Here is a 13352-nt window from a genome sequence, read left to right as displayed (position 1 = left end):
CCCCCGGCTCCTCCTTGATCTTGGTGTTTTTGGAAATGGCTTTGAGGACGGTGCCGTCGAAGCGGTCCTTGCTGATGTCGTCCAGCGTGTCCGGGTCGGTCATCTTGAAGCCGAACGGCGTCCACTGCGGGAGGACAGGAAAGCGTCGTCGGGCGAAACGCACGTCAACGCGCTGACGTTCGCCCCGCCTCTTTCTCACCTTGCATTTCGCCGCCGCCAGCACCGCCGCTATCTCCTCCTTCTTCTTGTCGACCTCTTTCTGGAGTTCCTCCCCCTCCCTCCTCTTCGTCGCCACCTCCTCCTTGTTCGTCACGCCCTCCCCCGGGGTTAAGCCTTCGATCTTTTTCACCCTACTCAGTCTGATGGCTCTCTTTTTGGATTTGTTCTGCAGGAGGAAAACGGCAGGACGTCAGGACGCGCGGCCGTTGCAGCTCCTGCGTGGCGTGCAGCGCGCCCGACTCGCCGTGTCCACCGTAAACTCCACCAGCTCGTCGATGTCCTCGCTGCTGAACTCGGAGTCGCTGAAGTTCTCGCAGACGTGGAAGGGAAGCTCGCCGTGCTCCTCGCAGTTCACGGTGCCTTTGTTCGCTCCCAGAGAGGTGACGACGCCCTGAACCACAGAAGAAGAATCGCGTTGCTTTTAAATGACAGCTGAGGGCGTTTGTGAGAGGAAACACGAGGAGCGGCGGCGGCGGCGCCGAGCGGGCTACCAGCAGCCTCTTCTCTCTGGTGAAGCTGAAGGTGAGGGGATATTTGGGCTTGATGTTCACCGCCCTCCTCTTCTTCGTCGCCATGTTGTACAGGAGGTTAGTCAGCACGTGGTCGTGCTTCAGCATCGTGACGCGGGAGTCCTGGTGGTCGAACGTCACGTTGGTCTTGATGGAACCAATGTTGGCAAAGATCTGACCCGGGAAGCCCGGCGTGAGGGCCTGGGGACAGGACAGGGATCAAAGGGTTAAAGCACGCAGGGAGCCCAAACATCAAAGGCCTGGACCACCAGGGGAGACGCTGGGGGGTCTCATTTAGCCACATCATTACAACCTGCCTGCTGCGCTAGCTAGCTGCTAGCCTAGATGAGCCGTTGTTTGGGGCGGAGTCTCGCTCACCGTGGGGTCGATGACCGGCTGGCTGACGATCCCCTCGTACTGCTCCGTGTCCAGCTTCATTTGGGCCCCCAGGTCCGATTCGACGACGGCCTTCCACCGGGGCGCCTCTTCGGTCTCCTCCTCGACGGCGGTGGGGCAGAACGTCAGGAGGAGCGGCTCCTTCACCCGCCGGATCCGGATCGCCCTCTTTCCTGCTCTCAGCTGTGGGAAGAAGAACCTTGAGCTCCTCCTCCTCCTCCGGAGACGGAGGAGGAGGAGGAGGTGGCGCTCACCTCGGTCACGGTGAACTCCACCTCCTCGTTGACGTCCTCGGCGGTGAACTCGATGTCGCTGAAGTTCTCTTTGATGTCAAAGGGAAGCTCGCCGAGTTCCTCGGACCTGATGACGCCGGTGACCTCCTTCAGGCTGATGATGACCCCCTGCAGCACATTTAACGCGATGCTTCATCATCATCATCATCACCACCAGGAGAGGATCGGCGAGGGCGCGGCTCCGACCTCCACCCGGGTCTCGTGGGTGTAGCTGAAGGTGGAGGGGATCTTGGGCTTGATGTTGGTGGCCCGCCGCTTCTCGCTGATGATGTCGGACAGCAGGTTGACGAGCACCTGGTCGTTCTTCAGCAGGGTCACCGTGCTGTCCTTCCTCTCAAAGGGCAAGTTGGTCCGCAGCGGCCCCATCGTCACGAACACCTGCCCGGGGTACAGCCGGTAGCCGGGCTGCGGACCGGACCGGCCAAACACGGTCACGGACCAGAAGCAGGAAGGAGAGAGACGGCGGGCGACGCCCGAACCGACCTGAGGCTCAACGATGGGCTGGCTGACCACCGCCTCGTAGATCTCCGGGTCCACGTTGGTGGTTCCGCCCGGAGCCACTTTCACATCGGTGGCAATCAGGCGGCCCTGCAGACCAAACAGAACCAGGCTGGAGCAGTCGGAAGCAGCAGAGACGCGATCGGGTCGAGGACTCGGGCGTCACCATGTCCCTGCAGGCGGTGAAGTGGACTCGGACCCCGGTCGCCATGGCAGCAGGTTTCCCAATGAAGGCCTTGAAAGCGAAGGTGAACTTCTCCAGGTCCTCTCGCTCGATGAGGCCGAAGTCCGGCTGGAGATCAGGACACAGCGGGGGGTTACTTACCTGCCGAGGTGGGTTACCATGGAGACCCCCCCCCATGATAAACACATGCTGGTTGATTATTGATCAGATATTCTTATATATTTGTAATTTTCATATGAAGGTAAATTCCCTTTCACGAGAACGGCAGCCATCTTTCATTGAAGCTGCCGCTGTTTGCAAAGCATTCTGGGATTTCCTCCCACCGCCCTCCGTTTCCAGGGACACCCGATCAGATGACATCATCGTCTGCAGCAGCTCTTACCCCGACGAATGAAATGACGCCGACAGACCTTCCTGGAGGAGGCCTGAGGACACAAACAGGAAGTGACATCACACTCAGTAAGGTCACAGGATGATCGACCAGGAACCAACACTCACTTCTCAAACGTGCTTTTTCCCAGGAGGCCGATGGCTTTGTTGGTCTTTGGCACGAACGCAAACTCCTCTGCGGGTTTTTTCACCTCCACAGAAGCCGTTTCAGAGGAAGGACCCGAAATCAAGGCTTTGATCTGGAACAGAAACACAAATACAAGCTAATCGATTTGTTCGCTACCCTAAAATCGAAATAAAGGCATGTTTTAAGCTTTACGCTAGAAACGGACCCTCGCCACAAAGCTTTAGGACCAATAAACAACAACAACATAAACCCGGTCTGGACTCACCCACTCGGGCTGGTCCGGGGGGGGGTTGGGCAGCACTTCCTCCACAACGGGCTGAGACACACAAAGGTTTCAGGTGTCAATCAATGATCAATCACAGTGATGGATAAAACAGACTCACCTCTGGTGTCCAGCCTGGAGGGTAACCTGGGAATCCTATTGGGGGGGGGCCTGGAGGAATGGGAGCTGGGCCGTAGGCTGGCTCTGGGGGGGGCGGACGGGGGCCAGGTTGGAGTGGAAAGGGTCCTGGTGGGACAGGCTCACGTCCCCACACGGGCGGCCCCCAGTCCTCCGGGGGACGTCTCCAGTTGTCGGGCTGAGGAGGCAGCCAGTTATCTGGGTGAGGCCAACCCGCCGGCGGGGGTCCTCTTGGGCCCCATCCTTCAGGTCGCGGCGGTCCCCACGCTCCAGGGGGCGGGGGTCCAAGGTAACCGGGCGGCGGAGGGCCCCATTCGTCCGGCGGCGGAGGGCCCCAGCCTCCCATAGGTGGAGGACCCCATCCCGGCGGACCGATGTCGAATGGAGGTCCGTTCATGTTCGGTGGGCCCGAAGGGTATCTGTCCCGCATAACGACCAACACGGTGGTTAGCCGGCTAGGCTAGGCTAGCTAACGGGCTAAGCTAGCTAACGGGTCACCCGTCCGATAAACAGTTAAAATGATTACTGTTAGTTTCATCAATTATATCTGAACTGATTTTACTTGACGAACCTTCCACGAAAAGCACACAGAAGACTTCTTCCTCCCCTTCTTCGTCGTCTTCTTCTTCGTCGTTTTCTTTTTTAATGCGATGCTGCCATCTGCTGGTAACTGAAATCATGGCATCAGAGAAAGTCGATCCAGTTTATTCCTTCCTTCCTCTACCTCCATTATACTTGACTTATATCTTATTTTAAATTATATTATACTATACTTTAGAGTTTAGATTATATTTGATTGCATAACAGCAAGAAGGTCACAGGTTCGAATCCAACTTGGGGCCCTTCTCTGCATGTTTGTCCGTAGGTGTTTGTGTGTGAATGATTGTCACTGTGCTGCCCTGCGACGAGCTGGCGACTTGTCCAGGGTGTACCTCGGCTCGGGGTAGAATCCAGCACGACCCGCGACCCGGTAATGGACAAAGCGGTTCTGAAGATGAATGCATGAACTAGATTGATCTGCGTGAGAGAATTCCCTTAACGTATTGATCCTGTAACTCTGAACACTTTAGTTCAGTTTATGTTTCAATTGTTCCAGAATGAAAAGCTGAAACGCTCATTTGTTTATTTTTACCAGATAAAACCAGCCTATCAGGGCGAGGCGAGCATCCAGGCACTCAAACCAGAATCAAGCGCAGCGAGTCTGGTCTTTGTGAAGATTGTCCCAACGCGGACACCGTAGGAATTAATTCCGACCAGCAGGGGGCGATGCGGGGAGCCGCTAAACTCCGCAGGAGGAGAAGAAGAGGAAGAGGCTTGTGTTTCTGGAGAGAAAGATGTGAATCGGTTCTGTTGTTGATCCGGATTGGGAGTGAAGTCCGTCCCGGTTTCTGAACCGGAGCTGCGGGAACACGAACCGTCTCCGGTAGAACATGTATCACGGTCGGCCTCCGCCGCCCGCGAGGCCTTCACTTCCACCGGCCTACAGAGACGAGAAGAACCGGGCCAGACCTCCGGACCAGGTCCAACGGGACCCGTACCGCGGGCCTCCCCCGGGCTCAGGGAGTCACCGCCGCGGTGAGAAGTGGGTCGGAGGTCCGCCGAGAGAGGTGAGTCAGCCGGGCCGGAAGAGTTCCGGTTCTGGTCCGGTTCGGTCCAGTTGAGAAGAACTCCTGCTGGTGTCGTTGCAGCGGTCCCCCTCCCCCCGTAGACCGGCCCCCCTGGACCACAAGCTGGTCATCACCGTGGGGAACGCGTGGACGGAACCGTCTGGGCCCGCCCGCCTCCAGAACAGGTACGAGGTGGTGACGTCATCACGTCTCTGGCGCGCAAAATAAGCTGATGTTTGTATTTAATACAGGTAGCGATCATTTCAGGGGGGGGGGGACGGACGGAACCGAGCCGGGGGGGGGTTGGATCTAAATAATATTTAGATTTAACACAGATCCAGAGATCTGGTTCTGGTTCTGGTTCTGGTGAGAACAGAGACAGCAGCATGTTGGGGGGGGGGGGGAGTTCAGACACATTGGGACAGCCTGAGGGAGCGTTCCAACAGTCCGGCCTGGACGGGACAAATATTGGAGTCATTCCGCAGGTGAAAGGAGGCGGGCCTAGAAAATGGGGGCGGGGCTTAAATTGAAATTGTGATCAATAATTCATCAACCGGGTCATAAAATCCAGTCCAGCTAAAACCAGTGTTTCCATACAGAGGCTACCCTCCTCAGCCACAGTACGGGCGGAGCCGGAGTCCAGACCGGAACCGGGCCAGGAGCCGCGGTCGGAGCAGGAGCCGACCCCGCAGCCAGAGCCCGGACCGGAACCGGGCCAGGAGCCGACCCCGCAGCCAGAGCCGGAGTCCGGACCGGAACCGGGCCAGGAGCCGCGGTCGGAGCAGGAGCAGACCTTGCAGCCAGAGCCGGAGTCCGGACCGGAACCGGGCCAGGAGCCGCGGTAGGAGCAGGAGCCGACCCCGCAGCCAGAGCCCGGACCGGAACCGGGCCAGGAGCCGCGGTCGGAGCAGGAGCCGACCCCGCAGCCAGAGCCGGAGTCCGGACCGGAACCAAGCCAAGAGCCGGAGTCCGGACCGGAACCGGGCCAGGAGCCGCGGTCGGAGCAGGAGTCGCCGCCGTAGCAAGTCCCGATCCAGGTCCAGGTCCAGAGGGCGGAGCAGAGGGCGGAGCCAGGCTCGCAGTAAGAGCCGTCAGAGGAGCAGCCGGAGCTCCAGCAGCAGCCACGACGAATCCAGGAAGGAGTTCCGAGAGCTGGAGACGGCGAGACGCAGGAAGGAGCTGGAGGAGACGCTGAGTCTGCCGACCAAATCCATCCTGAAGCGGCGCCACGACTCCGACGACTCGCCGTCACTCCGGGTAGGACCCGGGAGCAGCGATGATGTCACAGCCGGGCGATGAGGTCACGTTTCTGCTCCGTCTCTCCCTCCAGAGCTCCGACTCGCCCCGAGTTCTGGACGGATCCAACGTGTCCCAGGTGGCCGAGCAGCTGCTGCTGGCGGTCCGAGGCATGGAGCCGCACAGGGTGGCGTCGGTCCTGTCAGAACTGCAGTCCGGTCCACAGACGGCCCAGAACGCCGAGGTCAGAGAGATCCTCGCCCTGCTGGGGGGGCAGGCGGCCGGCGCCGAGAGGCGGGGAAAGACTTCGGACGACATCGATGACGAGGAGAGATTCCTGTACGGCGAGTCGGAGGAGCCCGACCCTCCGCCGGCGCCGGAGGCGGTCCGACACCACGGGCTGGATCTGTACGGAGACGTGACGGAGGAGGAGTTGTACGGAGACTACCCAGATGTTGCTCCGCCCCTTCAGGCGCAGGGGGGGGTGGACACGAGGTACGCGAGCCGGCCCACAATCACCCCCGATCAAAGCATTCGGGTCCAGGTGTCCAACCCCTGCTGTCCCCCGGGGGCGGAGCCGCTGGAGGCCGGCGAGCGTCAGGCGCTGGAGGAGTACGAGAAGCTCCAGGACCTGCTGAAGACCATCGGTTTGGACCTGGGCGTGGCCGAGATCAGCAAGATGGCTGCCAGGACCAAAGAGCGTCTCCATGGCAACAAGGCGCCTCCGAAGACACCCACGCGCCGCCGCCGGTACTCGTCTGACAGCTCGGGTGACAGGATTCCCGGGAGGCGGAGCCGCAGCTCCAGTGGGAGGAGCCGTGGGCGGGGCGGCAGCTGGAGCAGCGACGACGGCTGCAAGAAGAGCTCGGCTCCGCCCACATCTCACCAAGACAGAGGCGTGAAAGAAACGCCACCACCCCCCCTCGACCACGGTACCCTCCCCCTTCACGGGGGCGTGGCCTTACCCAGCTACCCCCCCCCACAGCTCCATGGCGTGATGCCCCCCAACTTCCCTCCCCCAGGTTACGGCCAATACGGAAACTACTTCCCCTACGTGCACCAGCAGTGGCCGCCCATGTACCCGCCCCCTAACATGGCCCCGCCCCCGCAGGAGCCCCCGCCCACTCTGCCCTTCAACAGTTCGGACCCTGAGGCGGGGGCCAAAGGTCAGTGTAAAACAGTGTCGACTTTTAAAGGAGAAGGAAGAGACGAGGTCAGGAGACGCCGGTCCCGGGGGCGGGACTGGGATCCGGATCCTGATTGGACGCCTCATTTCTGCTGCTGCTTGCGTCCTCAGGTTTGGTGAAGAGTCCCGTTCAGGACGGTGAGAAGAGACACGTCAGCAGCCGGGACAGGAGCGTGTCCGAGGAGGAGAACACCGAGAGCCAGAAGCAGAAGGTTGGTCCTCCTAAGCTCCTCCCACTGTGAGGATGGCGATGTCATCAGGTGAGGTCATCAGGTGAGCTGTTGTTGTGCGTTCAGGTTCTGGAGGAGAGAGAGAAGCTGAAGGAGGAGAGAGAGAACAGGATGAAGAAGAAGGAATATCTGATGAAGGAGCTGGAGGGACTCAGGAAGCACCAAGGTGGGTCCAAGCAGAGCCTCGTCCGTCCGTCGTCCGTCCGTCATCCGACCAGCCAGGGTCAGGTGTGATGTCAGCAGGCAGGTACTGCAGGTCGTCTTCTCTCCAGTTCCTCCCGGGGATCCTGAGACGTTCCGGATCGACCCCGGAGTCTCCAGAACTCTGGAATAAACGTTCCCGGGGATCCTGAACGATCGTGATGATCGTTGATTGAACGTCGGCGCGTTTCCAGATTCTTCCTTCCTGCTGGACGGGAGCCGAGAGACGGGAAAGAGGCGCCAGCAGGTCTCAACATTCGTTGTGTTTCCAGGCGAGCTCCTGAGGAGGAAGCGGCGGGAGAAAGGAGGCCACAAGGACCCCCTCCTGCAGGAGATCAGCCACTTGCAGGAGGAGGTCATGATGCAGATCTCCAGTCTGCGCAAAGAGCACGAGGCGGCTGAGAAGAAGCGCAACGAGATCGATAAGGTGGCGCTCATCCTCGGCCTGAGTCCATCCGATCGGCCCCGCGGGACCGGCAAGCCGGCCGTGGAGCGGGAGGAAGCCCCGCCCCCAGAGGAGCAGGAGCAGGAGCAGGCAGCCAGCGGCTCGGTGATGAAGGTACGAACACCGGCGAGCTCGGCTGGTTCTCCTCCTCCACGGGGAGCTCCTCCCCCCGGAGGAGGAGGAGAACTGGAATCCGTTGCTTCCCGGGGGGGTCGATCCAACGGCCGAGTGGGAGCTGCTTTGGTTCGAACGTCTGACCGGTCCCGGGCTGGGCCGGTCCCGGGCTGAGCTGGTCCCGGGCTGAGCCGGTCCCGGTCCAGTAATCGGATCGAAGCTGATCCGTTTCACCGTGAATGTGTTTGTTGAACAAACGGCGTTCTTTACGGGCCGAGTCGAGCGTAAACGTTAAAGTGGCGTCGAGGCTTTTGGCCGTTGCGACCGCTCCGGCCGGATCCTCCCAGATTTGGTGTCGATCTCTTTGGTGGACTCCGGAACGTCGGGAAGGTGAGAGTCCTGAATGTCCGTCTTCGTGTTCTGACGATGGAACTCTGACTCCTGTTCCTCCATCCGGCCACGCTGACTCGCCGTCTTTGTTTCTGGCAGACCTCAGCGGTGCAGGCGCCGTTCAACCTGGCGGTCCTTGCCCCGGCCCCTCCCTCGGCCCCGCCCACCAATCCTTTTGAGTACTACGATGCTGGAAACCATTGGTGCAACGACTGTAACGTCACCTCCGGTTCCATGTTTGACTTTTTCACACACTTGCACAGCAAAACACACAAAAAGGTTTGAGCGTCCTTGTTTTTCGTCTTTGGGGTGGACATTGGTTTACGGCCCTTTATGTCTCTGGCCCTTCTGCTTCACTGCTTTGTCTTTTGGCAGACGTTGGACCCGTATGAGCGGCCCTGGGCTTCTCCTCCATCCAAAATGATCACGAACGCTGGGCCGGAAGAGAAGCTGACCAAACCTGCCAAAGGTACTTGTGCCGCCCCGGGGTACTTGTGCTGCCTCGGGGTACTTGTGCTGCCCGAGGTACTTGTGCTGCATGAGGTACTTGTGCTGCCCCGGGGTACTTGTGCTGCCCCGGGGTACTTGTGCTGCCCCGAGGTACTTATGCTGCCTGAGGTACTTGTGCTGCCCGGGGTACTTGTGCTGCCCCGAGGTACTTGTGCTGCCTCGGGGTACTTGTGCTGCCTCGGGGTACTTGTGCTGCCCGAGGTACTTGTGCTGCATGAGGTACTTGTGCTGCCCCGGGGTACTTGTGCTGCCCCGGGGTACTTGTGCTGCCCGAGGTACTTGTGCTGCCCCGAGGTACTTGTGCTGCCCGGGGTACTTGTGCTGCCCCGAGGTACTTGTGCTGCCTCGGGGTACTTGCGCTGCCCCGGGGTACTTGCGCTGCCCCGGGGTACTTGCGCTGCCCCGGGGTACTTGCGCTGCCCCGGGGTACTTGCGCTGCCCCGGGGTACTTGCGCTGCCCCGGGGTACTAGCGCTGCCCCGGGGTACTTGCGCTGCCCCGGGGTACTTGCGCTGCCCCGGGGTACTTGCGCTGCCCCGAGGTACTTGCGCTGCCCCGAGGTACTTGCGCTGCCCGAGGTACTTGTGCTGCCCGGGGTACTTGTGCTGCCCCGAGGTACTTGTGCTGCCCCGAGGTACTTGTGCTGCCCCGAGGTACTTGCGCTGCCCCGGGGTACTTGCGCTGCCCCGGGGTACTTGCGCTGCCCCGGGGTACTTGCGCTGCCCCGGGGTACTTGTGCTGCCCGAGGTACCCCAGGTTTTCCCGCCTGTTTGCTTTTTAACCCTCTTGCGTCCTGGCAGGTTCTGGAGACGGCGCCGTTCTCCAGGTAAACAGTGATTGGTGGTTGCTCTCAGCGCTGTGTGGCCTGAAACCTCGCCCCCTGTGTTTGGCTGCAGGTTCAGAGTTCTTGCTGCCCGTCAGCGGATTCTTCTGTCTGCTCTGCAGAGACTTTTTCGGGGACGGCATCTGTGCAGAAGAGCACGTCACCACGCACGCTCACAACGAGAAATACAAGGTGTGTAGCTGAACAGAGACGCCTTCAGGTGGAGGACGTTTGTCCACCCTAACCCTCTGAGGGGGGTCAGGGTCAGATTGCTTCCAGGCTGAACCTGAACTCCAGCATGGGGTCAGTTTCTGTGTTCAGGTCAAAGGTCGTCCTCCTGATTCTGTCTGTTTCAATGCCTCCTTCTCAGAAACGAATGTACCAGAATCCCTTGTATGAACAGAGGAGGAACCTGGACCGCCAGGCCGGACTGGCCTCGGACGCCATCGGGAAGAAACGCAAACATGAGGGGGACGAGAAACGAAACGGAGACAAGGAGGACAAGTCCAAACCGAGACAGGAGTTAAAGGACAAGGAGAGAAAGAGGGGAGAGGAGGACGATTTTAAAGGTCCCACAAGACTGGAAGAGGCGAAGCCTTCCTACAGGAAAAACAATGAGAAGTATGAATACAGCAAGAAGGAGGACAAATACCGGTACAGCAGAGAAGAGGAGGACAGAGATAAATACAGCAGAAGAGACGAGGAAGACAAACACACGCACAGCAAAGAGGACCGTCAGCTCCGGTACCGAAAGGGTGACGATAGCAGCCATGAGGAGCGTCCCAAATACGAGCCGAGAGCAGATGAGCACAAATCTAAATATGGTAAACACACAGACTCCAGATCCAAACACGACAACGGCCGGCATGAGAGGAGACCTACGGCTGACAAGGAAACGTTCAAACGGCTGGAGTCGGGTCAACCGGTAGAGAAGCCAGAGGACAGCAAGCCCCCACCCCCACCAAAGCCCTACGACCCCCCCAAAATCCTCTGTGGACCCAGTCCAGCAATGAGGGCCAAGCTCCGGAAACAGAGTCTGGAAGCCGGCAAGTCAGCACCTCCAGTCTCAAACTTTTCATTCGGAAAGTTTGCCTGGAAGAAAAGGGAGAACACTCTGGAAAAGGAGGCGCAGAAAGTTGCTGCAGAGTTCATCAAAGACGACGACGTGTCTGCGACGCAGAATCCCGTTTCAGCGCAGGAGCCTTTAGCCAGATCCATGGCTGTCGCTAAAGAGATAGCCGACAAACTGGGGGGCGAGTATACGGCGCCTCCTCCTTGGGTGACCGACGCCGCTAATCAAGGAAGGATCCGGCCCAACCTCCCTGGACCCACTGCAGTCCCGAGTAGGACAACCATGATGGGCAAACCTGCAACCCTGAATACCTTCCTTGCCATTAGAACCCAAAACACCAGTCAGCCAGGGCCTGCTCCAAAAGATGGACCAATATTCCCAGATCCTCCAACTCAAGCCATCAAACCCCCAAAGCCCAATTTACGAGCGCCGCCTCCTAAAGAGGGACCGGAATTCTCCGGTCCTCAAGCAAAGGTCCGGCATACATCGTTAGAAATGAAGTCTGAGCCACAGTTGGGTAAAACACCGTCATCAATGGCTGCACCAGCAGTTGACGGGTCCGAACCGGTTGAGACTAAACCTGTCCCACCAAGTTCCAAGCGGTTTGATGCTAAACCCACGGAGTGGGTTCCTAAACCTGTACCAGCTAAGGTTAAACCTATGAAGCCAGCTTCTAAAACTTCACCAGTCATTTCTAAACTAGTACCGCTTAATTCTGCACCGCCAGTTTCTAAACCGGTACCTTTCCTGCGTCCTTCTGCACCGCCAGTTTCTAAACCAGTACCTTTCCTGCTTTCTTCTGCACCGCCAGTTTCTAAACCAGTACCTTTCCTGGTTCCTTCTGAACCACCGGTTTCCAAACCAGTACCTTTCCTGCGTCCTTCTGCACCGCCAGTTTCTAAACCAGTACCTTTCCTGGTTCCTTCTGCGCCGCCAGTTTCTAAACCAGTGCCTTTCGTGGTTCCTTCTGCACCGCCGGTTTCTAAACCAGTACCTTTCGTGGTTCCTTCTGCACCGCCAGTTTCTAAACTTGCATCCAACACTCCCAAGCCTGTCGTATCCACGGCCCAACCTTCACAACCAGCAGTGGTGAAGATGGTGTCGGACGTTTCAGCTCCTGGTGTCCCCGAAAGTGAGCAAACTCACGCCGTGTTTGTCAAGCCCCCACCCTTCATGGCTCTCTGTAGTGGAACTCAGAAACCTGAGAAACTAAAGACCAACTTGGCTGCAGCCAAAGCCCAGGCCTTATTTGACATCTTCTACAGCAACGTTGGCCAATCTGGCATCTCCTCCATCACCAAACCGGCGACACACGACGGAGCCAAGAGCAGTGTCATCAGCGAAAGTCAACTTCCTACCCCCCAAGCACAAAAACTACAATCTCAGCATCACAATCTTCCTAACTTCAAACCAGCAGCTGTGGTCTGTTCTTCTCCGAGTCTTGAAACCCAACCAGAATCAGAGGTTCACCTTGCATCACTTTGGTCTAGCTCACATCCGCTACCTGAGGTCGCACCATCTGAAACAACTTCACAAAGAATCCAACCAGAACCCAATCCACCAGTCCAATCTGAGGCTCAACCCGGCAGCCAGTTCACGCCTCAAACTGGGCCTACAGAACAGAACCCAACCTGTCCAACACAGGCCCCACCCAAACCAAGTCCTCAAAACCAAATTGAGTCAGAACCTGAACCCCAGCGCGACCAGGACACGCTTCCCTTGTCTGTTCCTTCAAACCTGTTTAAGGGTCACGGAGGACAACAAAAGCATTCCTCAACTTCTGTGTCCGACACCCCCCTACAAATCGAATCTCAGTCTGGACCTGAGCAAGACCAGGACACCGAGCCCACATCCAATCCAGAGAACCATCCTGACACGGCTCCTAAACCTCAACCTAAACTATGCCCCAAAACTAGAGGCAAGACAACAAAGGACCCCCCCATTGGAGTCTATCCTGTTCGACAGACCAGATCCCAAACCAGATACCAGACCCGGCAGCAGCAGGACCAAAGCGAGTCCGGGCCCCAGCTGGCTTCAGGACATTCTGATACTGTAGCCTCGGACTCAAAGGGGATGGATCTGTCTGGTCCCGGCTCTGAGTTGAATCTCGAAGAGACAACCATCCCGGGGGACCAGATCGTCTCCGACACCCCGAGACTCCCCTCAGACTTTTCCCCAGTCGATCTTGAGACTTTTTTTTAGCTTGTTGAAAGTATGAACTGAAGGGATGGGAATCTGGACAGGGTGTCTTTAAAGTCTTTCCTGTCTTCAACCTGAAGGCAGCCGACGAGAGACACGGCGCTCAGAAGGGTCCGCCTGCCACCGGGGGGGGGGGCACCAGCTTTACTCCCGGCGTTGTGCTCACTCAGACGTTTGTTGCTGTCGTTTCATTAAAGGTTGTCAAACAGCTGATTCTTGTGTGTTGCCTTGCCGACAGGCGCTGGACAATGAGGTGTCCAACAGTCGGAATGAAAGGACGCCGCCGCTGACGGACTCTCGGCGAGTCTGACTTCCTTTCATTCC

The 13352-nt window shown here is 58.4% G+C and overlaps 1 protein-coding gene across 1 annotated transcript; it reads left to right on the top strand.

Moving 5' to 3' along the window:
- Positions 1-4166: 4166 nt before the first annotated feature.
- LOC137895495 (zinc finger protein 318-like) lies at positions 4167-13232 on the top strand. The gene is made up of 12 exons (XM_068740970.1): positions 4167-4623; positions 4705-4808; positions 5223-5880; positions 5954-7086; positions 7206-7257; positions 7342-7441; positions 7749-8035; positions 8525-8704; positions 8801-8894; positions 9831-9949; positions 10128-11346; positions 11851-13232. The coding sequence occupies exons 1-12, from the start codon at positions 4447-4449 to the stop codon at positions 13029-13031; spliced, it is 5304 nt and encodes a 1767-aa protein (XP_068597071.1). The 5' UTR covers positions 4167-4446; the 3' UTR covers positions 13032-13232.
- Positions 13233-13352: the final 120 nt, after the last annotated feature.

Source organism: Brachionichthys hirsutus, chromosome 7 (assembly GCF_040956055.1).
Source record: "Brachionichthys hirsutus isolate HB-005 chromosome 7, CSIRO-AGI_Bhir_v1, whole genome shotgun sequence".
NCBI classification, from domain to species: Eukaryota; Metazoa; Chordata; class Actinopteri; order Lophiiformes; family Brachionichthyidae; genus Brachionichthys; species Brachionichthys hirsutus.
The sequence above is the reverse complement of the archived record's forward strand: the minus strand, read 5'-3'. Positions and strand labels throughout refer to the sequence as shown.